This window comes from Hippocampus bargibanti, linkage group LG11 (assembly GCF_051943395.1).
Source record: "Hippocampus bargibanti isolate YZ-2025 linkage group LG11, ASM5194339v1, whole genome shotgun sequence".
Classification (NCBI taxonomy): domain Eukaryota; kingdom Metazoa; phylum Chordata; class Actinopteri; order Syngnathiformes; family Syngnathidae; genus Hippocampus; species Hippocampus bargibanti.
The window spans coordinates 1,548,743-1,572,500 of NC_142744.1; the positions used below are offsets into that span (position 1 = coordinate 1,548,743).

The following is a 23,758-nucleotide window of genomic DNA, read 5'->3' on the forward strand; positions in this document are numbered from 1 at the left end:
ATTACTGATCTATTGAATAAAAACAGAGTATTTTTGCAATCTGAGCTTCGCCTTAATGTAGGGATATAGAGCAGGAAAACATTTTCCTCCTTGTTTTTCTTTTATTTCGAAAAGTAAAACAGTTGAATGACTGCAGGGAATCGCGCCGGAAGTGGTAGGGATGACGGGACATGCGACGGAAGTCTCAAACGCAAAGTATTCTGGTAAATACAGTTTTTGTTCTAATGCTGACCCACCTCAAAGTGTCAAAAGTCGTCCAATGTCAGCATTTGAATTTATATTTTGTCGAGGGTCTTTTTACGGGTATCATCCACGCTGTACGTTGATGGATCATTTTTGAGTCTACGTCAGTACTTCAACGACTACGTTCAGGTGACTATCGCTAGCTAACCGGACTTTATTGTTATTGTTGTATGCTAACTATCTTAACACATAGTTTTATTGATTCATTCATTTGTAAAGTGTGTCTTTCTTTGATCCTCAGTTATGTTCAACGTGCCTAAAGTTTTGTTGTTGTTTTTTCCTATGATGCCACGTCTCTGCCTCTTCCTTTTCCATTCATATTGCAGCCTGATAACTAACATGACATTTCAATGAGTTTTGTGTTATTGTGCAGGTAAAATGGGCCGCGGTTACATAGTAGACGATACTGTGGAGGTATATTTGTCCAAACTATGCGAACATCAATCAGATGTCACTGGCCTGGTCATTGGACAGGTACGTTAATAGCTGTTTCCATTGGTTTGAGAGCTTGGCCAGCAGATAATACCCGCCAGACTTAAAGGACAACCGACCGTTTGTTTCCTAACTGACATCAGAAAAACGTTTTATAGCATCTAAAATACCCAAAACACGCAGTATGATATTTTTATTCAAATGCAAAACACCAATAAAAATGACTTAAAGTGTCCAAAATCTGCAAAAAAAATTGAGCTGTGAATTGGGCATTTTCAGAAACAAGTCCAGCAAAATGCATTGACGTAATGGAAGGACTGCTACAATGTCTCCTTTTTTTCGGTCAGGGGCGTTCCTTCAGTGACGTAGGGTGAGGACTCGTCACCAACTCAAAAACAAGACTTCCGGAATATTCAGCGCGAGTCTTAAAACGTAAAATTTAGCAATATGCAGTGGAATCTTTGTAAAATATGCTCAGTAGAAGTCATTTTAAGACATTTTACAAATTATGGACACAACTTGTCCGGAGGTGTCGGTTGTCCTTTTTAGCAACAATTTTTTGATGACATTAACTACATTGTAGTTACAGATAATAGAGATGTGACCAAATTTTTCAACAATAATTCATCACACATGTTCTAATACCATATTAAAGTGCATTCAAATAGCTTTCAAATGATGTATAGATTCTAGACGTTCTATGACAAATAATAAGGAAATATGAGGGATTTTCTGCCCTGTAATTAAAGTTAAAACAATGAAAATCTGTGACCGAGTTCTTTATTACAGTTTAAACTATCATAATTTTCTTAATTTCTGGTAGATCTTAAGGTACCATTGGTAAGCTTTTGAAATTATAAACACGAACAGAAAACACAATAAAAGATTCCAAATATAAATTAGCAAATATGAACGATCGAATGCAGGCAGATTTTTGTCAGAAATTCAAAATGACTGTCACTGAATACTAGGAAAGAAAATTGCGAGCTCTATAAATATATATGCTAATGCTTCTTTTTGCTTGAAACTTGGCAGTTATGGAGAAAAATAGATATTCTACCACTTCTATCAGTTATAAAAATACAACTTAATCACCTTTATAAACTGTAGTGTTAGCAAAAAGAGCGTAAACGTCAATTAATGTTTTCCCCCCCGTTTCTCGTTGTCGTATTGGGAAATTTCAAGAACCAGCATGGAGGGAAACGTGTGTAATACGTTCATCATAAACTGCATAGCTTGGAAAATACCACAAAAAACGATGACATACTTCACAAAAATGCAACGATATATGACTGCGGGTACAGAGTGCGCTCGGTTCACTGGACAGAAACAATCGCGGTGGAATATAGCGTACTGTAGCGTACCTACAGATAAGTGAATTACGTATTTCAAGCCTTTATTTGTTTCAATTTTGATGATTATGACAGAAAAATCGGGTATTTTTTACAACGTTCTACATTGCTTCCGCATAGTCATGAAATTGAATTCTGCACGTTTCAGAACTCAATTCAGAGAGATTTTGTCGTCTTGGCATGTCGAACACCCTCAAGAGAAGATTCCCCGGTCGGTGCAGGAAAGTTCCCCGACAAAGAATGGCTCAGTGAGCACGCTCGACAGGTACGAACTCATTATAAAACGGGGGTGACGATACTCGTTTCGTTTTTATTCTTTATTTTTTTGGGCAGAAAGTCCAAGAAAAATGAATGTATTCTGAATTTTTGCGCAGGTTTCCAGAATGTTACCTGGGGGCTTGTCTGTGTTAGGTGTGTTTGTCATCTCTGATGTCGATGCTAAAGAAGCACTAGCATCCCTTCGTCAGGTAAGGTTCCTTTTTTACACTTTGACAATTACTTCCCTATCAGAATCAGAAATCCTTTATTCGTCCCAAAATGAGGACATTTGCAGTCCACAGCAGCAATGAAAGGGAATGGGGTAGGGGATGGGGGGGGGGGGGTGAAAGTATAGAAAAACAAGATACAGTGAGACCTCAACTTACAAACACCTTATCTTACAAACTTTTCGTCTTACAAACGTCAAATTGATGAAAATTAAACCTTATAATAAGCACTATTTTCATAATACACACCCACCACGGCTGGCGGAGTGATCTTCGGCGGAAGCACACGACCGAACAGCACCAGAGGTTAAGTTACCAACAGTCCTTATGGAAGGTGACTCTCCTTCCATAAGCCATCAACGACCATCAAAAAGGTCAATAAAACTTTATTTTACAGCAGTTTATTTCTTTAATTACAGTCCTCATGCAATGCGCCTCTCTTTCCAAAGAGCAATTCCCTTTGACCTTCGACCTCCAACGCCATTCCATCAAGCCATCAATGACCATCACAAATGTAAATAAAGTGACTTTATGATACGATGCAGCGTATTTATTTTCATTACAATACAATAGCACATTTGTTATACATAGAATAAGGTATGTTGTGTGTAGTTTTAAGGCTTATTTAGTTGAAAAGTATATTTTATGGAAACCCGGGAACGGATTATTCCCATTTTAATGGTTTCCTATGGGAAAATGTTTTTTTGAGATACACACTTTTCGCCTTACACACTCTGTCTGGGAACCAATTAAGTTCGTAAGTTGAGATCTCACTGTATTCTAAGCATAGCAGACTGAGATGTATACTGTAAATGTGCAAAACCGTTTCATAAAAACAAATGTACGTAGTGCTAGTATCAAGAAAGGTACAGTAAAGTCTTGTTATATCGATATTCAAGGGAGTCGGAAAAAATATCGATATAACCGGGACTATCGATATATCCGACCCTGTTTGCATGTAATTTTCCCCGTGCGTGCATAGAAATAGTATCGATATAACCGGGACTATCGATATATCCGATATCGATATAACGAGACTTTACTGTATATTGATATATGTAGCTGTATTGCATCAACCCATATTTACAGTACAAGAGTCCATTTTATTTTTCACATGTGATTATTGAGAATTGAGCAGTCGGTAGGAACGAGCGGCGGTACCTCTCCTTCTTGCAGCGGGGGTGTAACAGTCTATAGCACAGGTGTGAAAGTCAAGGCCCGCGGGCCAAATCCGGCCCGCCACATCATTTTTTTCGGCCCGCGAAAGCAAATCAAACTTGTGAAATTCCACGATGATTGCTAAAATCTGAGCCAAAATGTCATATTTTTGGATGTCAACCACAATAAAAGTCATTATTCTTGACTTCAGATTTGAAAACGAGTTATTGATTAATTTGCTGTGTGCTCTATATGTAATATTTGAAGGGATTTAAACATTCTAATGGGTTCCCCAAATTCATAACGGCCCTCGAGAGGAAACCATAACTACAATGTGGCCCGCGGCAAAAAATGACTTTGACACCCCTGTCCTATAGGTAGCATTGCTTTTATGTCTTTTCACATCCACTACACTAGGTGGCAGTATTTGTATTTGTATACAGGAGAGTGACAGACTGTGTATGTGTGAAGCTTGTGTTTGCAGTGCAGCGTCTGATCTCCTCCGAAAGCCTGTGGAAACCGGATGACGATGAAGTCACAGAATGCGTCACACTGCACATCAACCCCAAATCCAGAAAGTATCCTTTGCCACAGTGGATTGCGCTGAATGGCTCATTTTACTTGTTAGCCATCTTTAATCCGTGCCATCAGAATTATCTGCAGAACATTTGATGTAAAAGATCCCAAGGTGAGTCGTCAGTCATAGCTTTTAGAAAGGCTTCAGTAATTTAGGGTGATGAGAAAGAATGATCGTTGAAGACGCGGGTGTCAAAGTTAAGGCCCGAGGGCCAAATCTGGCCCACACGATCATTGCATTCGGCCCGCGAAAGCAAATCAAACGTGTGTACGCTCTATATGGAATATGTGAAAGGGATTAAACATTCGATGGTTTCCCCAAATTCTTAACGCCACCCCGAGAGTACAGCGTGGCCCGCGGCAAAAAAAAAAAAAAACATGGGTATACATTACATTTCTTCTTCTTCTTCCTCTTCTACTTCTTCTTCTTTTTCTTCTTCTTCTTCTTCTTCTTCTTCTTTGCTTTTTCTTTTTCTTCTTTTTCTTCTTCTTTTTCTTCTTCTTTTTCTTCTTCTTCTTCTTCTTTGCTTTTTCTTTTTCTTCTTCTTCTTCTTCTTCTTCTTCTTTGCTTCTTCTTTTTCTTCTTCTTTTTCTTCTTCTTTATGTCTTTGCTTCTTTTTCTTCTTTTCTTCTTCTTTTCCTCTTCTCTTCTTATTTTTTTCTTCTTTTTCTCCTTTACTTTTTCTTCTTTGCTTCTTCTTTACTTCTTTGCTTCTTATTTTTCTTTTTTTCTTCTTCTCTTCTTGTCTTCTTCTTTTTCTTCTTCTTCACTTCTTTTTTTCTTTTTCTTCTTTTCTTTTTCTTCTTCGTTTCTTCTTTTTCTTCTTTCTTCTTTTTCTTTTTCTTCTTTTCTTCTTCTCTTCTTTTTCTTCTTTTCTCCTTTTCCTTCTCTTCTTTTTCTTCTTTTCTTCTTCTCTCCTACATTTTCTTTTTTTCTTTATTTCTTCTTTTTCTTCTTCTCCCTTCTTCTTTGCTTGTTCTTTTTCTTCTTCTTTTCTCCTTTTCTTCTTCTTCTTCTTCTTCTCTTCTTCTTTTTCTTCTTTTTCTTCTTCCTTTCTCCTTCTTTTCTTTTTCTTCTTATTTTTCTTCTTCTTTTCTTCTTCTCTTCTTTTTCTTCTTTTCTCCTTTTCCTTCTCTTCTTTTTCTTCTTTTCTTCTCTCCTACATTTTCTTTTTTCTTTATTTCTTCTTTTTCTTCTTCTCCCTTCTTCTTTGCTTGTTCTTTTTCTTTTTCTTCTTCTTTTCTCCTTTTCTTCTTCTTCTTCTTCTCTTCTTCTTTTTCTTCTTTTTCTTCTTCCTTTCTCCTTCTTTTCTTTTTCTTCTTATTTTTCTTCTTCTTTTCTTCTTCTTCTTCTTGTTCTCCTTTTTCGTCTCCTTCTTTTTCTTCTCCTTTTTCTTCTTCTTTTCTTCTTCTTCTTTTTATTGTTATTATTATTATTGATTTAAGAGATATACATTAAATGTACCTTACTAACCCACGTACATATTTTTTTTTATTGATGAACTTCTTCCAGAGTTTGGCTAAGCCTGCTGATTGGAAGTATCAATCAAGCGTATGTTCCTCCTGGTCCACGATGAGTTGTTGTGTAAACGTGGACTTACTTATTCCGCTACCGCAAAACCAAACCTGTGCAAAGAGCATGGATGAGTGTCTTAAGGTATGCGTACGGACATAAAATCAATCTCCCGGCATGTGTATGGATTTCTTCAACGTGTACCGCCCTCGTTTCAGGAGGGACTGAAAACATGGACGGACCAGATTGAGAAGGCCGTCTGTTTGATTGATGGCATCCAGTTGCCTGAAGATGCAGAACTCACAGCTGGACAGGTGATGTAACTTTTTTTTTTTTTTTAATGGAAATCGGAATGGATACAAGACACGTGCACGTGGATAGGCCTGTTTTTAAAGCGTCTATTCTGAAGTTTTGCATCTGATCAACATTTTGCAGAAGAGGAATGTGAGACAGACGCACACCGCTCAGCTGCTCGTCACAGCGGTAAGATACAAACACGCTGGTCACTATTCCGCCAAGGTATGCGATTCTTATGGCAAAGTGGAAAAGTTGACCCCAATGTTCTCCTCGTAATGTCTCCAACTTGGTGTGGACGACATACAATGGACACCTCGTCCCGCTTATACCCGTGGTCACTTATGAAAGAAAGAAATATGAAATACATTATTAATAGGTTCATGTTGTTGTTTTTTTTAACCGTTGAAATCGTCAATTTTTCATAAGAAGTAAGAGTAATATCGCTTGTTGTAGCTTGTTGCCATGGTAACCAACAATGACGTACATCTTTCTTGACAGAAATGTTGAAATTTAATTAAAAGGTTGTTGTTTTTTTTACCGTTGAAATCGTCACTTTTTCATAATAAGTAAGAGTAATATCGCTTGTTGTGACGCGTTGCCACGGTAACCAGCAATGACGTACATCTTCGTTGACAGAAATGTTGAAATTTCATTAATAGGTTAATGTTATTTTTTTTTACCGTTGAAATCCTCAGTTTTTCATGAGTGAGTAGTAATAATAATAAAAATAATACTAATACTACTACTAATAATAATAATGCCACTAATAATAAACAACTACTACTAATAATACCACTAATAATAATAATAATAATAATAATAATAATAATAATAATAATAATAATAATAATAATAATACATTTCATTTGTAAGCGCCTCTCAAAACTCTCAAGGTCACTTTACAGTCACTGGATCAGTTTTCCTGTGGGTGAGCAGCGGCAGCCACACGCGCCAGCATTCACTCAACCCCGAAGTAACTCAAATAGATGGAATGCTAGCTAGCGAATTAATAATAATAATAATAATAATAATAATAATACATTTAATTTCTGAGCGCCTTTTAAAACTCAAGGACTATCAAATAGATAGCTAATAGCTAGAAAATAGATTGCCAATAGCTAGCTAATAGATAGTGAATAAATAGCTATTAGCTATATCAAAGAGTTGCTTGTTCTGTAGCCACAAGCGGACACAAGCCAGCGCCTTATTGTGCCGGTCCCAAGCCCGGATAAATACTGCGTTTATGCGTTGGCAGGCACAACCGGACTCTTTAACAGACGTGGTGCAGCAGTGCGGAGGCGCTTTGTCGATCAGAGGAGCCATCCACAGCCGAGCTTACGTCCACAGCAACAAACCAAAGGCCAAACTGGCTGAGAAGGTAGACAGATCTTTTTTTAATAATAATAATAATAATAATAATACATTTCATTTCTAAGCGCCTTTCAAAACTCTCAAGGGCACTTTCAGTCACAGGATCAGTTTTTATGTGGGTGAGCAGTGGCAGCCACACACGCCAGCGTTCACTCAACCTGGAATAACTCAAATAGATAGAAAGCTAGCTAGCTTAGCTAATAATAATAATAATAATAATAATAATAATAATACATTTAATTTCTGAGCGCCTTTCAAAACTCAAGGACTATCGAATAGATAGCTAATAGATAGCCAGCTAAATAGCTAGCCAGCCAGATAGCTCAATAGCTAATAGATAGCTAGCTCGATACCCAGTTAGCTAGCTATCATATGTATTATTATATTATAGCTAATAGATTGCTAGCTAGCGAGCTAGCCAGATAGCCACCCAGATAGCCAGCTAGATAACTAGATAGCTAAATAATAATAATAATAAATTATCATGTAATATTCAATCTTTTCGTAGATGCTGAAGAAAGACGTGGTTTCTACCATGGTCAGCAGAGTTCAAATGCTCCTTGATGAACTTCCGGCTACAGACGATGAGAGCCGGGGAATCGGCAGAGACAAACCAGGCACGGGTATTTCTACGCACCTCCGGATTCATTTACTTGGTTTAATCATCAATCCACAACATGGCGTCCGTTCGCTTTGCTCGACCAATCGTATGGTTTGCTCATGCGTTACATAACAACAACATTGACCTTTGAACGCTTTTTAAAAACAGTCTGTTGCACCCATGAAAAATGTTGGCTCCCTCCGCCATCTTTTTTAAAATATCAAATAATAAAGTTTGCTATGAACTCATTCACTGCCATTCATGAATTTATTTGAGAATTAAAATAATTATTAATAATAATAATAATAATAATAATATAGCATTTATAAGCGCCTTTCAAAACTCTCAAGGTCACTTTACAGTCACAGGTTAAGTTTTTTCTGTGGGTGAGCAGCGGCAGCCACATGCGCCAGCATTCACTCAACCCGGAAGTAACTGATATAGATAGAAAGCAAGCTAGCTGATAGATAGCTAATAATAATAATAATGATTATACATGGTATTTAGCGCCTTTCAAAACTATCAAAGCTAATAGATAGCTATATAGCTAATAGCTAGCTAGCTATATAGCAAATAGCTAGCTAGGTAAATAGATAGATAGATAGATAGATAGATAGATAGATAGATAGATAGATAGATAGATAGATAGATAGATAGATAGATAGATAGATAGATAGATAGATAGATAGATAGATATAAGCGCATTTCAAAACTCTCAAGGTCACTTTACAGTCACAGGATAAGTTTTTCTGTGGGTGAGCAGCGGCAGCCACATGCGCCAGTGTTCACTGAACCCGGAAGTAACTGAAATAGATAGAAAGCTAGCTGGCTAATAGATAGCTAGCTAGATAGCTAGTTGTGTTAAGTTCTTTCCGTCTCCTTATTGTCTGTTACAAATTAGCTAGATTAGCTAAATAGCTATCTAGCTATTTTGTAACAGACAATAAGAAGACAAAATGAACTTAACACAACTAGCTATCTAGCTAGCTATCTAGATATTCAGCTCGATAGCTATATAGCTAATAGCTAGCTAGCTATCATTTCATACACATTTAACAGTGTGAGGATCCTCATATGAATGTGTTTTTCTTGATTTTTTTTTTTTGGGGGGGGGGGGGCTTTGTTCCATGTACATTTGTCCCATGTAAACCACAATCACAGTCAATATTTTTGACTTCAAATATGAACATTAGTTATTCATGTCTGACTGAAATTGTTCATGTCTTTCCAGAGCAATTCTGCCTCCCCCATCGTGTCTTTTGTCCCGCAAGAGCCAATGGGACGCTTTGTGTATGTGACTACCGGTTCAACGACGAGGATCCATCCGAGGTCATCGAAAGGTTGAAAGAAATGTTGGACATCAACGCAGATGATCAAAATTTGGATAGCAAGCAAGAAATTGTTGCCCAAATCATCCAAAGGGAAGAATCAGAAGGTGAGGAAACGTTTTCTGTGTGACTTACTGTTATGGAATCAGATGACACCATTTTTTTTTGCCTTGAATCCATTCAACGAGACCAAGACGTACAAAATATCATATGCTGGAGCTCCATATTTTTCTGTGACTTCAGAATATTCATATTCTCTATTGCATTTGATACAGTGATACCTCAGTTTACGAACTTAATTGTTTCCCTGAGGCGAAAAGTGTGTATCCCAAAAATTAATTTCCCATAGGAAACCATTAAAATGAGAATAATCCGTTCCCAGGTCCCCATAAAACATAATTTTCAATGAAAAGAAAGCCTTAAAACTACTACACCAAATATACCTTAATTTATGTATAATAAATGTGCTATTGTATTATAATTAAAGAAATAAACTGTACTGTATAATAAAGTTGTTTTATTGACCTTTATGATGGTCGTTAATGCCTCTTGATGATATCCGAGTGAAGTTGCCGTGCTTTCTCGGAGATAATACCCTCACTCACACTGTCCCCTGCTAGCTGCTTTTCTTTAATCCAAATCAACAGAAGTTTTTCAACCTCTTCTATTGCCTGAGACCGTTGCTTAGACAACACAGAAACACCCTTAGCCACACGTAGCAATGGTCGACTTAGCATACTGCTACTGGGACGCTAATTCACACAAACGCACACCTCGTTCATGTTTTTCAATGATCTCCTTCTTCTACAAGACCTTCTTTAATGTTTTCTTAGGCTTAACACTAGCCCGTGGTAGGGTCTTTTTAAGTACTTCACTCGATAAAAAAACACATCTGCACTGAGTGCCCTGAAAGAAAATGGGTGTGGAAAACTAGTCCGCCAGCCACCGTGGTGCTGTTCGACCGTGTGGTTTGGTGTCCTTCCGCCAAAAACAAGTCCGCCAGCCATTGTAGCGCTCCGTGTGTTTCCCAAAAACTAGTTTGTATGCCAAGATTATATATTATATAATGTTCGTAAGACAAAATGTTAGTTAGCGAAAGCGTTCGTAAACTGAGGTATCACTTTACTTTTAAATGTGCGTTTTTGAAAGCAACACTGCGCTTTTCTTTAAAGGGCACTTATTGCGTCTTGTTTTTGTTTTGTTGTTGTCTTCCAGATTCCACTCCAGAAATTGCTGATGTGCAAGAAGAACCAAAGAGAAACAACTATATAGGTGAAGGCCTCTTTTTGTTGTGAAAGGCGCTTCAGTGTTTGTAGCTAACTTGAATCTGTCCTTTAAAAAAAATAATCTGCTCAAGAAGCGTAAGATTGCGTAACCTGTTCCGCATCACTTTTTTATTGTCATTCGTGCACTTGTTCTGATTTTGCGCCTTATTTTTTAGGTGTTGCCATGGCCACTGTCGTCGCCCTACTCGCCACCGCTGCTTCAATGCTCTACATTAATGACGTTTGAAACATGCACACCGAAATATTGGAAAATTAAATCCGGATTGAATCCTTCAATCTCTTCTGATTCTGAAAAATAAAAGAAATCATGGTAAAATCAAATAAATAACATCATAATCCCAGAAGAGGTGGAGTTTGAAACCGACACTTTGCAATGGTTATTGTTTAATCTATCCGTAGCGTGAGCGCAATATACATTTAAAGGACAACCGACACCTCCGGACAAGATGCGTCCATAATTTGTAAAATGACTTCAAATGACTTCTACTAAGCGCATTTGACAAAGATTCCACCGCATATAGCTTTATTTTACGTTTTAAAACTCATGCTGAATATTCATGAAGTCTTGTTTTCGATTTGATGACGATGCCAGAGTGACGTCGCTGAGGGAACGCCCCTGACTGAGAAAGTGACACACAATGCATTTTGGGTACTTTTTTTTCATCTGAAAACACTGTGTTGATCACGAAATTAGAAGGAAAACTACATAAATAACGCCACGGTGAATCGTTGTGTGGCAGCCAATTGCGATAACACGCATAAAGAAGGTGTAAATTAATGCAAATTCCCAGTCACCAGAGCCAAAGGACAACGAGGAGCTAACCGCAGTTAGCGATGGATAACTTCTCTCGAGGCTGATCATCCACCTCATAAATAATTTTGTTGATAAGTAAAATGGAGCTTTTCCAAGCCAAAGATGGCTTCGATGGCTCAGCGTGACATGCACAACACAAGCACCGGACGTTACAGTATTATTCCGACAGTCAGTCTTTTCTTTGAATCGAACACAGATGCTTGTTTTGACCCCGTGATTAAATTTTAAATAACTGGATGAGGAACAACAAAGGATCTTTTTTTTCCGAATCTGAACTCTCTGAAGCCATTGTTTTGATTCTGGAGCAATGCAGTTTGTGAAGGAGTTTCCTGATGTGACGTCACGAACTGGGGGCGGGACTTTCTGAATATCTCCAGTTTTGAGCTCATTGATGGGAGTTTTGGACAACTTTAAGTCATTTTTATTGGTGTTTTTCGTGTGTTTTGGGTATTTTAGATGCTATAAAATGTTTTTCTGATGTCAGTTAGGAAACAAAAAAAATGTGTCGGTTGTCCTCTAAATGTGACCACCTGGAGGCACCGTCTAAACTTTGAGCTCTGAAAAAGAGCCCAATAAGCTCCACCCGGCCTTCCAAATTGCCAAATAAAGCTCGAAAAAAAAATTCTCTCTCATGACTGTTGTGTCACAAGACGCCGACGAAGTTTAGGCAGCTCTCCAAATTCAAGAATCTTCAGGAACTCTTTGGTGCTGCTGACAAGTAGAAAGGAGCCGCCATGTTAAGTAAAGATCTTCCAGATATTGAGGTAAAATTTTTGCTGCGTTTTTTGTGCGTCTTTTCTGCGGACTTGGATAAAATCTAAAATCAGCATCCAAAACTGTACAAGCGACTACAAAACGAGGCACGAGAATAGAGCAAAATGTGTGTCGTGAACACGAAAACAAAATCGCTTTCTGCCTTGTATAACGCGTAAATACCCAGTATCTAATCTACTGTATCATACAGTAGATTTGTTCTTCTCACTCGAACAATGTGTGTCATCATTTTCTAATTTTACACGCATGAGGATAAAATAATTTCCTTCGTGACAGACGATCATCGTTTTCTCACGGTAACGTCATTAAAATATCGTTTATTCATAACAGTTTACATTGAAATAAATGCTTGTTGAATTTCCGCCATTTTATTTCGTCAGGTGTTCGCGTGCAATTTCATCGTTTTAATATTTATACTTGGATTTTCTTTGTTTTAATCGAATGGAGATTGTTTTATTGTGTGTAACAACCTGACGAAAATAGAATAGAATAAATTCACAACACCGTTTGTTTAGACTAGCAAAGTTATGAAAAAAACCTTCGAGATCCGAGTGTTTTTCTCTTTTTTTTTTGCTCACATTTCAAGTTGCACTAATATTTTTTTAAGATGATCGTTGTGTTGTGCTACGATTGACACCTAAAATACGGTAGAGTGAAAGTGGCGTGAAGGAATTTACAGTCCGATGTGCTTTGATAAACAACCTCAGATGTCATTGACCCGAGGCGAGTTCTTGAAATGGCTGCTTTACGTAAACAAATAGCAATATGTACAAATATGCATAAATTATTCAAGGTACTGATGTTCAACCTGCACAAGAACGTTTTCAGAAAGCTTGTTCTAATTTTCGAGTATTTATTAAAACAACAGAAACACATCCACACAGCGCCACAGAACACTCACGATATAAAACATTAACCAGAACACGATCATAAACAAAACACATTTTTACCACATTCCATTTTTTTTCGCTTTGGTTGAGACAGTTATCAATTAAAAAAAAAGAAGTCATCCCAATTCTATTTTCACTTTCTAACTTAATTTGTGGCCATGCTACTGATTGTCTGGCAATGCCATTTGAAAAATATTGTCTTTATTTTCACCATTAAGTTAAAGTAAATGAAATATCAAAATGGCGCTCGGATTTCTAATTTGTTTCTATTGGTAAGAAGTTCCGAACTGATATTTCGTTATCATTTAAAACGAATGTGTTAATTGTTATCTAAAAATCAATAAAGCGGAAAGTACCAGTAAAACCAACAAATAACCACCATGACATCCCTGATCCATTGCTGAAAAGGACACTTTGATCCTCTCCTCTTTCATTTCGAACTGCTTCATGTCACAAAGAGGGTACAGCAAGTGCTGAAGAATGAATGACTCTCTGTGTCTTTGCGTTGTCATGTTATTTGCTATTTAGTCGCTTCAAGACGGCGCCACGAGAGTGGCTGCCTTTCCAGCAGCTCCTGTATTTTGTTTTCCACTTCTTTCTTTCCTATCCTCTTCCTTTTATAACTTTGCTGCTGTGAAATGTAAATTTCTCCACTGCGAGACCGATAAAGGTACATCCAATCCAATCCAATACCAATGTGCATGATAATTTAAAGATGCAAGAACTCGGAACCCCAATTCATGCTATTCTAAATGCTAACACTTTCTACCATGTCAGAATGTCTCTTTTCCTATATCACCGTGGTATAAAATTCAAGTTATTTTTTCTCTCTTTTGTTTTGTGCATCCCCTCAACCGGGTATAAAACCTGCGTGCAATGACCTGAAAGCGCTTCAGTATCTTATCTACTCGACCTCAAACAGTCAACATGCAAACTTCTCAGAATCTTCCAGAATGTCTGTGTTTTGCCATAAAATGTAGATAACAGGAATATTAGTAAAACCTACAATGCAGCAATAAAATGTTACGTTTGAAAAATCCCGGATAAATGGCGACGAGGGGAGCGTGTGTAACTACTGTATATGACCAGCAGCAAAAATAAAAATGTCTCACTACTAGCTGAAATGTTTCCTTATACTTTTTAGAGCATCTTGGCTCTGAATCCGAGAGTCAAGACACACGCTCAGATCATGTCAACAGCGAGTAAAAAGAAAGAAAAGAAACAGTGGAAGCGCAATCCTGACAGGGGCTGTGATGTAAGTTTTTCTCTGTTTGAACGATTACACCCAGATGAGTCGAAATGTGTTCACCAGCGCTCAAAATGGCGACGTGATAAGCTACATGAATTTCTCTCTTGAGTCATTTTCTCTGTCCTGTAGTCCTGTGTGAAGTTGGAGAACAACTTTGACGATATTAAACACACAACCCTAAGTGAGCGAGGAGCTCTTCGAGAAGCTCTGAGGTAAGAAACAAATATAGTGATACCTCGGCTTACGAACGCTTTAGCTCACAAATTTAGCGCCTTACGAACAGAAAATTCACGAGAATATAATCTTGGCATACGAACTAGTTTTCGGCGGATGAACCGAACCACACAGGTGGCTGGCGGACTAGTTTTCCACACCCCCTCTCTCAGTGCAGATGTGGTTTGTTATCGTGTGGAGTACATTTGTTATTTTGAGACCGAAAAAGACCCCACGACATGCTAGTGTTAAACCGAAGAGGACACAAAAGAAAATTACAGTCGAGCAGAAGAAGGAGCTCATCAAAAAACACCAACGAGGTGTGCGTTTGTGTGACTTAGCGTCCCAGTACCAGTATGCTATGTGTGGCTAAGGTCCTGTGACTGTAAAGTGACCTTGAGAGTTTTGAAAGGCGCTTATAAATGAAATGTATTATTATTATAGAAGGGTGTTTCTGTTTTGTCAAAGCAACGGTTTCAGGCAATAGAAGAGGTTGAAAAACTTCTGTTGATTTGGATGAATGAAAAGCAGCTAGCAGGGGACAGTGTGAGTGAGGGTATTATCGCCGAGAAAGCACGGCAACTTCACTCGGATATCATCAAGAGGCAACTACATCAATGACCATCACAAAGGTCAATAAAACGACTTTATTATATAGTACAGTTTATTTCTTTAATTAAAGTACAATAGTATATTTATTATAAATGAAATATGGTATATTTGGTGTCGTTTTAAGGCTTATTTAGTAGAAAATTATGTTTTATGGGGACCTGGGAACGGATTATTCTGATTTTTAATGGTTTCTTATGGGAAATTAATTTTTGGGATACACACTTTTCGCCTTACACACACTTTCTGGGCACCAATTAAGTTTGTAAACTGAGGTATCGCTATAAATCCATCATGTCACCCGTTTTGGATTCCAAATGACATTTATGAATGTGGCGTTTAACGGTAGCGCTCGTTTTTGACTAAGTGATGTCAAAAGCGCTTTGACTAACTCAGCAATTGACGAGGCCAGATGAAGAGCGACACCCGACGACGCTTTCAAATATGCCGATTTTGTGATTAGGTGTCTGAAATGTGCGGATGCTCCTTGCCAGAAGAGCTGCCCTACAAACTTGGACATCAAGTCATTCATTACAAGCATCTCGAACAAGGTACAAAGTTAGAAAGTCTCCGCCACCGTATATGAGTCTCATATAATTGTGAAGGAAGTTTTTCTCCAGATGTGAGAATTTTCTTTGGACTTGTCAGAACTACTATGGAGCAGCGCGGGCCATCTTGTCCGACAACCCTCTTGGTCTGACTTGTGGAATGGTCTGTCCCACATCGGAGCTGTGCGTCGGGGGCTGCAATCTGTACGCCTCTGAGGAAGGTCCCATTAACATTGGAGGCTTGCAGCAATTTGCTACCGAGGTACAACAAACACTCAATTATTTAAAAAAAAATCCTATCTATCTATCTATCTATCTATCTATCTATCTATCTATCTATCTATCTATCTATCTATCTATCTATCTATCTATCTATCTATCTATCTATCTATCTATCTATCTATCTATCTATCTATCTATCTATCTATCTGTCTGTATCTATCTATCTATCTATCTGTCTGTCTGTATCTATCTATCTATCTATCTATCTATCTATCTATCTATCTATCTATCTATCTATCTATCTATCTATCTATCTATCTATCTATCTATCTATCTATCTATCTATCTATCTATCTATCTGTCTGTCTGTCTGTCTGTCTGTCTGTCTGTCTCTATCTATCTATCTATCTATCTATCTATCTATCTATCTATCTATCTATCTATCTATCTATCTGTTTGTCTGTCTGTCTGTCTGTCTGTCTGTCTGTCTGTCTGTCTGTCTGTCTGTATCTATCTATCTATCTATCTATCTATCTATCTATCTATCTATCTATCTATCTATCTATCTATCTATCTATCTATCTATCTATCTATCTATCTATCTGTCTGTCTGTATCTATCTATCTATCTATCTATCTATCTATCTATCTATCTATCTATCTATCTATCTATCTATCTATCTGTCTGTCTGTCTGTCTGTCTCTATCTATCTATCTATCTATCTATCTATCTATCTATCTATCTATCTATCTATCTATCTATCTATCTATCTATCTATCTATCTATCTATCTATCTATCTATCTGTTTGTCTGTCTGTCTGTCTGTCTGTCTGTCTGTCTGTCTGTCTGTATCTATCTATCTATCTATCTATCTATCTATCTATCTATCTATCTATCTATCTATCTATCTATCTATCTATCTATCTATCTATCTATCTATCTATCTATCTATCTATCTATCTATCTATCTATCTACGTACCTACCTACCTACCTACCTACGTACCTACCTACCTACCTACCTACTTACCTACCTACCTACCTACCTACCTACCTACCTACCTACCTACCTATCTCTCTGTTATCTCGCTCGCAACACCCATTGACGAAAAGAGACTGTCTCACTTCTGCTGTCCCACGTCAATCCGCTTCAATTCCAAGCTGCGACAGTTACACATTCACATTTTTTAAAAAATTATTTCAAAGCCAAACGGATGAATGGTTTTGCAGGCAACCTTGTAATGTCATGTGCGTGCATGTTCGCAGGTCTTCAGTAAAATGGGCATCCCCCAGATTCGAAATCCTGAGCTGCCGCCGCCTGAAGAGATGCCGCAGTCTTACCACGCGCCCATCGCCCTGATCGGCTGCGGTCCGGCTTCTATTAGCTGTGCCTCTTTTCTTGGCCGCCTCGGATACGATAACATCACTATTTTTGAGAAACAGAAATACACCGGAGGGTTAAGGTAGTGTCACTGATTAAATATTCCTCCAATGCAGTTTGTTGCGAGTCGTGTGATATTTCATAATAATAATACATTTCATTTTAAGCGCCTTTCAAAGCTCTCAAAGACACTTTACAGTCACAGACAAGCATAGGTACTATAATACAGAAAATACAATCACAAATAGAATACAATAAATAAAATCTTCTTTTCCTTTCGGCTTTTCCCTTCAAGGGGGTCGCCGCAGCAAAGCTTTAGAGGTATATATAAAATACCGTTATAAATAGAACCATTTTTTTTTGTTTCCTAACTGACATCAGAAAAAAAAAAACGTTTTACAGCATCTAAAATACCCAAAACTGATATTTTTAGTCAAATGCAAAACACCAATAAAAATGACTTAAAGTGTCCCAAAACTACTTCAAAATGACACCGGAAATTGCGAGTTTCAGAAGGTCCCGCCCCCTTGTTCGTGACGTCACACCAGGACGTCTTCGCCTTGCTCGAGAATCAAAACAATGGCTTCAGATTCGGAGAAGATGTTTTCTTGTTACTCATCCAGTTATGAATATGATTCAAATAGTTCTGAAGAGGAAAGCACACATGTTTGCAATCGATTAAAGAAGTACTTGCGTATCAATTCGAGCCATCGGGACTCCAATGTAGCGTCCCAGAAAATGCACAAGATGGCGGATTTGCTCTATTAGAGAATAGGCTAGTTTATGTCACGTAAAAAAAAATGTCCTTTTTGTGCTTTCACGCAGCACAGCAGAAATCCCCCAGTTCCGTCTTCCATATGAGGTTGTCCAGTTTGAAGTCGACCTGATGAAGGACCTGGGAGTCAAGGTATGTACGAGCTCTGAAAATGGCTTCCTGGCTTCATAGGTATTAAAGATTATTTGGAGAGTCAAGTCGAGTCTTCTGGTTAAATGGATTTTACATCAATTCCGTTGGATTCCTACTTCTGAGCTGTGATTGGTCGTTATCTGAGGCCTTAGGCCAAGGGTGTCAAACCACCTTGGATTGACAGTTTCCTAATTTGGTGAAGCCATTAAAATTTTTCATCCCCTTCACATCTTCCATATAGAGTGCGTAATAAATTAATGAATCACTAGTTTTCAAATTTGAAGTAGAAAAATAATGATCATGATTGGATTGGCCTTTGTTAGTTTCGCTGTGGAGAAATTTACATTTCACAGCAGCAAAGTGATGAAAGTAAGAGGAAAGGATAGGAAGAAGTAGAAAAACAAAATACAGTGATACCGTGAAATTGGCATCTCTTTCCCTACATGTCATCACAAAATAATTGACTTGGTCATTGTGCGAAATTCAGCCATTTTCTATTACAGATGTAGGCCGTATCATAATGGACAAAGGTAAATAAAACGACTTTATTATATAGTACAGTTTATTTCTTTAATTACAATACAATAGCACATTTATTATACATAAAATAAGGTATATTTTGTGTAGTTTTAAGGCTTATTTAGAAAAAAAAACATGTTTTCTGGGGACCTGGGAACGGATTATTCTCATTTTAATGGTTTCCTATGGGAAATTAAGGTTTGGAAGACACACTTTTCACCTTACACACACTTTCTGGGAACCAATTAAGTTTGTAAGTTTGTGTGACCTGCTGTAAAGGCAGCCACTCTCGCGGCGCCATCTTGAGGTCAAAACAACAAAAAATTGCCTCACATCTCCTGTCCCACGTCAATCCGCTTGCATTCGAAGCCGCGACATTGTGTTTTACTTACGACAATTAAAAAAATGTGGTTCCGATTTTAGCAATCATGGAATTTCACTAGTTTGATTTGCTTACATGGGCCGAATAAAATGATGTGGCGGGCCAGATTTTGGCCCCCGGGCCTTCACTTTGACACCGGTGCCTTAGTCACTGTGGTGTCATTTGCATTTGACAAAGAAAAATGGCCGCCCTCTCTGATGTACTAAAACAGGCACATTTTGCTTCTTCAATCATATTCCACAATATTGATCCTGATGTTTAGACAAGTAACGCAGTATAAAAACACATTTTTGGATGGAAACACACGTAATATGGATTGAAAGTGTGTATTATTATTCATATAGTAGCCCAAGTCTTTCCTCAACACAGCATGCACAATTTAGCTTAGCTTGCTAACGGGCTTTGCTTTATGATCCGTTCTCAGGTCGAGTGCGAAAAGGGCCTCGGTATGAACGGAATGACTCTGACGTCTTTGAAAGAAGACGGATTCAAGGCAATCTTTGTTGGAATCGGTGAGTCCTTTTTACACTCAAACAAGCCACGAAAAAAATACATGTTCTGGCGATTTGAACATTTAACTTTGGAGTCACCATTTTTAATGTCATTTAATCACTTGAACTTAAGAATAAAGACGGAAAAATAACAAAAGGGTGATCGTTCAGTTTAATGAAAGAAACACGAAGATAGTGTGTTCTCCCGGCTGTCATCGAATCCATCCTGTGTTCCATCACCGTTTGGTTTGAGGACGCCACAAGAATGGACAAAATCCGACTTCAACGGACAGTTAGGACGGTGGAAAAACGTCATTGGCACCGCTCTACCCACTCTCGAGGACTTGCACACTGCAAGAATCCAAACAAGGGCGCGATAAATCCTACTGGACCCTCCGCACCCTGCCCACCACCTTCTCCAACGACTCCCCTCGGGCAGATGCTACCGAACCATGCGCACCAAATCCAGCAGACATTTAAACAGCTTCTTCCCCCCCCCAAGTCATTAACTCTCTAAACAGTAACCCAAATAGAACTATATAGTGCCTCAATTTTTCTCCATTTTTTGATGATACTAGTGCAGCGTGTTCTAGCGGAGACAAATTCCTTGTGTGTTCTACTTACTTGGCAATAAAGATGATTCTGATTTGTATTTAGTTTTAAATTAAAAACAAGTGCGAAACAAGGGCGCATAAAAGCCTACTGGACCCTCCGCACCCTGCCCACCACCTTTTCCAGCGACTCCAAATCCAGTGGACATTTAAACAGCCTCTTCCCCCAAGCTATTAACTCTCTAAACAATAACCCAAATAGAACTGTATAGTGCCTCCATTTTTCTCGATTTTTTTTTTTGGTGATACTAGTGCAGCATGTTCTACCGGAGACAAATTCCTTGTGTGTTCTACATACTGATAAGATGATTCTGATTATGATTCTTATCATTTTTAGGCCTCCCTCAAGCCAACAGAGCCAAAATCTTCCAAGGTTTATCCACCGATCAAGGCTTCTTCACCTCCAAAGATTTTCTACCCCTGGTGGCCACGGCAAGCAAAAGAGGTTAGCACGTCGAAGCTCTCGGCGCACCCGCATTTTTCCCATCGCGCTGTTCCCCCCCTTCTAGGGATGTGCCAGTGTCGCTCCTCCCTCCCCGAATTACGAGGAGTGGTGATTGTTCTGGGTGCCGGTGACACCGCCTTCGACTGTGCCACCTCCGCTCTCCGCTGCGGCGCCAGGAAAGTGTTTGTGGTCTTCAGGAAGGGTTTCACCAACATCAGGGCTGTTCCCGAAGAGGTTGGACGAATGGATGGTGGGACGCTAAAGGAGAAAAAGACAGAAACGAACGTCCGTCTTTGATCAGATGGAGCTAGCCAAGGAAGAGCAGTGCGAGTTCCTCCCGTTCCTCTCCCCGCGAGAGGTCATCATGAAGAACGGGCGCGTCGGCGGGCTGCAGTTTTGTCGCACCGAGCAGGACGAGGACGGAAACTGGATGGATGACGAAGACCAGGTGGTCCGCTTGAAGGCCGACTACATCATCAGCGCCTTTGGGTCCATGCTCAGCGAGCCGGCAGGTGATCGGACTCGAACGCTAAGGCGACGGACTGGGGGGCGTCATTTGTTTACGTAGTGAGGAGAAACGAGGAAAAGGTTTCTTCAGCCGTCATCTGTAGTTCTGTTGTATGTGTCGGATGTTCCGCTCCTCATCCGAAGAGCTTCATCAGCAAACTGAAGTTGTGCTGGTAAACCTGGCCTTAATATCCCTAATGGTCAGAAGTGGCAATGCCAGACCTCTGCTCTGTAAGGTCCCTGTGCCGGACCCCAACTCTGTAAGGTTATTTGCTATGTAGCTATTAGCTATCGAGCTAGCTAGATCTCTATTTTAGCTAGCTTTTAGCAATCTGAGTTACTTCCGGGTTGAGTGATTATTAGTTCACTCTTGAATAGCTAGCTAGCTTTCTATCTATTTGAGTTACTTCCGGGTTGAGTCATTATTAGCTAACTTTCAGCTATCTAGCTAGCTTTCTATCTATTTGAGTTACTTCCGGGTTGCGTGATTACTAGCTAACTATTAGCTAGCTAGCTAGTTTTCTATGTATTTGAGTTACTTCCGGGTTGAGTGATTATTAGCTAACTCTCAGCTAGCTAGCTAGCTTTCTATCTATTTGAGTTACTTCCGGGTTGCGTGATTACTAGCTAACTATTAGCTAGCTAGCTAGTTTTCTATGTATTTGAGTTACTTCCGGGTTGAGTGATTATTAGCTAACTCTTAGCTAGCTAGCCTAGATTTCAATCTATTTGAGTCTGGCGCATGTGGCTGCCGCTGCTCATCCGCAGAAAAACTGATCCTGTGACTGTAAAGTGACCTTGAGAGTTTTGAAAGGCGCTTAGAAATGAAATTTATTATTATTATTATTATTATTATTATTATTATTATTATTATTATTATTATTATTATTATTATAAGGTCCCTGCTCTAAGGGTGTTCTAAAGGACTCCCTATCAGAGCAGAGGTCTGGCACTTTGGGATATAGGACCAGAGTTACCAGCACAACTTTAGTTCAATGACGAAGCTTTTCGGATGAGGAGCGTAACGTCCGACACCCTCAAAGAAGTCCAAATGACGGCTGAAGAAACCTTTTCCTCAGTGGACCACTCCTGTGCGACTGAGAGACGCCTAGATAGACATTTTAAGGAAAAAGCGGATTGGAAAACGGCAAAATTCCCCTTTTGCAGTGAGCGAGGCCTTGTCTCCGGTCAAGTTGAGCCGTTGGGGTACCCCTGAGGTCAACACGGAAACCATGGAAACCAGCGAGCCGGGGGTCTTCGCCGGGGGGGACGTGGCCGGACTGGCAAACACCACGGTGGAGTCGGTCAATGATGGCAAACAGGCCTCCTGGCATATTCATCGATACCTCCAGGTCGGAAACGCCATCGCAAACGCCATCGGAAACGTCTCCCTCATCACATCTCTTTTCTTTCCGCAGTCCCTCCACGGACAAACGGTGGATCCGGTTCCGAAGATGCCGCTGTTCTACAGCGCTATAGATCAGGTGGACATCAGCGTGGAGCTTTGCGGGATCAAGTTTCCCAACCCGTTCGGTTTGGCCTCGGCGCCTCCCACCACCAGCGCCGCCATGATCCGAAGAGCTTTCCAACAAGGATGGGGTTTTGCTTTGACCAAGACCTTCGGATTAGATAAAGTAAAAGGCACACGTAGCCTTCGAGACGCTAAAAAACGCTAAAAAACAAGATTCCGAATGACCGTGGTGACCTTCCTCCGTCTCCGCAGGACCTGGTGACTAACGTTTCTCCTCGGATTGTACGCGGTACCACTTCCGGTCACGTCTTCGGACCGGGTCAAGGGTCGTTCCTCAACATTGAGCTGATCAGTGAAAAAACGGCGGCCTACTGGTGTCAGGCGGTGGCGGAGCTGAAGAAAGACTTTCCCAAAAATGCACGTTTTCATTCTTGCTTGTTACGTGACTACTTCTTTTTCTTTTTCTTTTTCTTTTTCTTTTTCTTTTTCTTTTTCTTTTTCTTTTTCTTTTTCTTTTTCTTTTTCTTTTTCTTCGTCTCTTCCTCTTCCTAGAGATATAAAATCACCATTTTAGAAATAAAAAAATCAAGAAAATCACAATTTTAGAAATAAAAAAATCAAGAAAATCACCGTTTTAGAAATAAAAAATGAAGAAAATCACCATTTTCAAAATAAAAAAAATAAAGAAAATCACCATTTTCAAAATAAAAAAATAAAGAAAATCACAATTATAGAAATAAAAAAATAAAGAAAATCACCATTTTCGAAATAAAAAACTAAAGAAAATTGTCGTTTTAGAAATTAAAAAAAGAAAATCGACATTTTAGAAATAAAAAAGATAGAAATTATTATTATTATTATTATTATAAAAAAGATAGAAAATCATCATTTTAGAAAAATACTAAAGAAAATCGCCATTTTGGAAATAAACAAGACAGAAAATCACCATTTTAGAAATAAAAAAAGTTGAAAATCACTATTTTAGAAAAAAAATAAAGAAAATCGCCATTTTAGAAATAAAAAAAGTTGAAAATCGCCATTTTAGAACTAAAAAATATAGAAAATCGGCATTTTAGACATTAAAA

General features: G+C 38.8%; 2 protein-coding genes across 3 annotated transcripts in view; both read left to right on the top strand.

Annotated features, from left to right (window-relative positions):
- Positions 1 to 178: 178 nt before the first annotated feature.
- Positions 179 to 10,936, top strand: odr4 (odr-4 GPCR localization factor homolog). 2 transcript variants are annotated; one of them, XM_089008011.1, is made up of 14 exons: positions 179 to 372; positions 617 to 717; positions 2,176 to 2,292; positions 2,402 to 2,494; positions 4,142 to 4,248; positions 4,322 to 4,358; positions 5,760 to 5,903; positions 5,978 to 6,073; positions 6,195 to 6,242; positions 7,312 to 7,434; positions 7,936 to 8,050; positions 9,260 to 9,463; positions 10,572 to 10,628; positions 10,798 to 10,936. In XM_089008011.1, the coding sequence occupies exons 2-14, from the start codon at positions 622 to 624 to the stop codon at positions 10,866 to 10,868; spliced, it is 1,308 nt and encodes a 435-aa protein (XP_088864137.1). In that variant the 5' UTR covers positions 179 to 372; positions 617 to 621; the 3' UTR covers positions 10,869 to 10,936. The 2 variants fall into 2 exon arrangements, with proteins under 2 accessions (XP_088864137.1, XP_088864138.1); XM_089008012.1 differs by having other exon boundaries at positions 7,936 to 8,044.
- A 1,096-nt stretch (positions 10,937 to 12,032) lies between these two features.
- Positions 12,033 to 23,758, top strand: part of dpydb (dihydropyrimidine dehydrogenase b) — a 19,925-nt gene continuing 8,199 nt past the window's right edge. Inside the window, exons 1-14 of the mRNA XM_089008010.1 lie at positions 12,033 to 12,220; positions 14,265 to 14,375; positions 14,499 to 14,581; positions 15,655 to 15,742; positions 15,840 to 16,001; positions 17,226 to 17,422; positions 18,166 to 18,247; positions 19,573 to 19,660; positions 20,588 to 20,695; positions 20,760 to 20,929; positions 20,997 to 21,207; positions 22,370 to 22,554; positions 22,621 to 22,836; positions 22,926 to 23,090. Coding sequence (XP_088864136.1) covers positions 12,191 to 12,220; positions 14,265 to 14,375; positions 14,499 to 14,581; positions 15,655 to 15,742; positions 15,840 to 16,001; positions 17,226 to 17,422; positions 18,166 to 18,247; positions 19,573 to 19,660; positions 20,588 to 20,695; positions 20,760 to 20,929; positions 20,997 to 21,207; positions 22,370 to 22,554; positions 22,621 to 22,836; positions 22,926 to 23,090 — 1,896 coding nt within the window. The 5' untranslated portion in view covers positions 12,033 to 12,190. The remainder of the gene's footprint in view (positions 12,221 to 14,264; positions 14,376 to 14,498; positions 14,582 to 15,654; positions 15,743 to 15,839; positions 16,002 to 17,225; positions 17,423 to 18,165; positions 18,248 to 19,572; positions 19,661 to 20,587; positions 20,696 to 20,759; positions 20,930 to 20,996; positions 21,208 to 22,369; positions 22,555 to 22,620; positions 22,837 to 22,925; positions 23,091 to 23,758) is intronic.

Excerpts from the sequence above, each read along its gene's own strand:
- odr4 (XM_089008011.1), top strand. The coding sequence starts at position 622 with ATGGGCCGCGGTTACATAGTAGACGATACTGTGGAGGTATATTTGTCC. Across the intron at positions 4,249-4,321 it reads ATCAACCCCAAATCCAGAAA|AATTATCTGCAGAACATTTG; the intron begins GTATCCTTTGCC and ends CCGTGCCATCAG. Across the intron at positions 10,629-10,797 it reads AAAGAGAAACAACTATATAG|GTGTTGCCATGGCCACTGTC; the intron begins GTGAAGGCCTCT and ends CTTATTTTTTAG.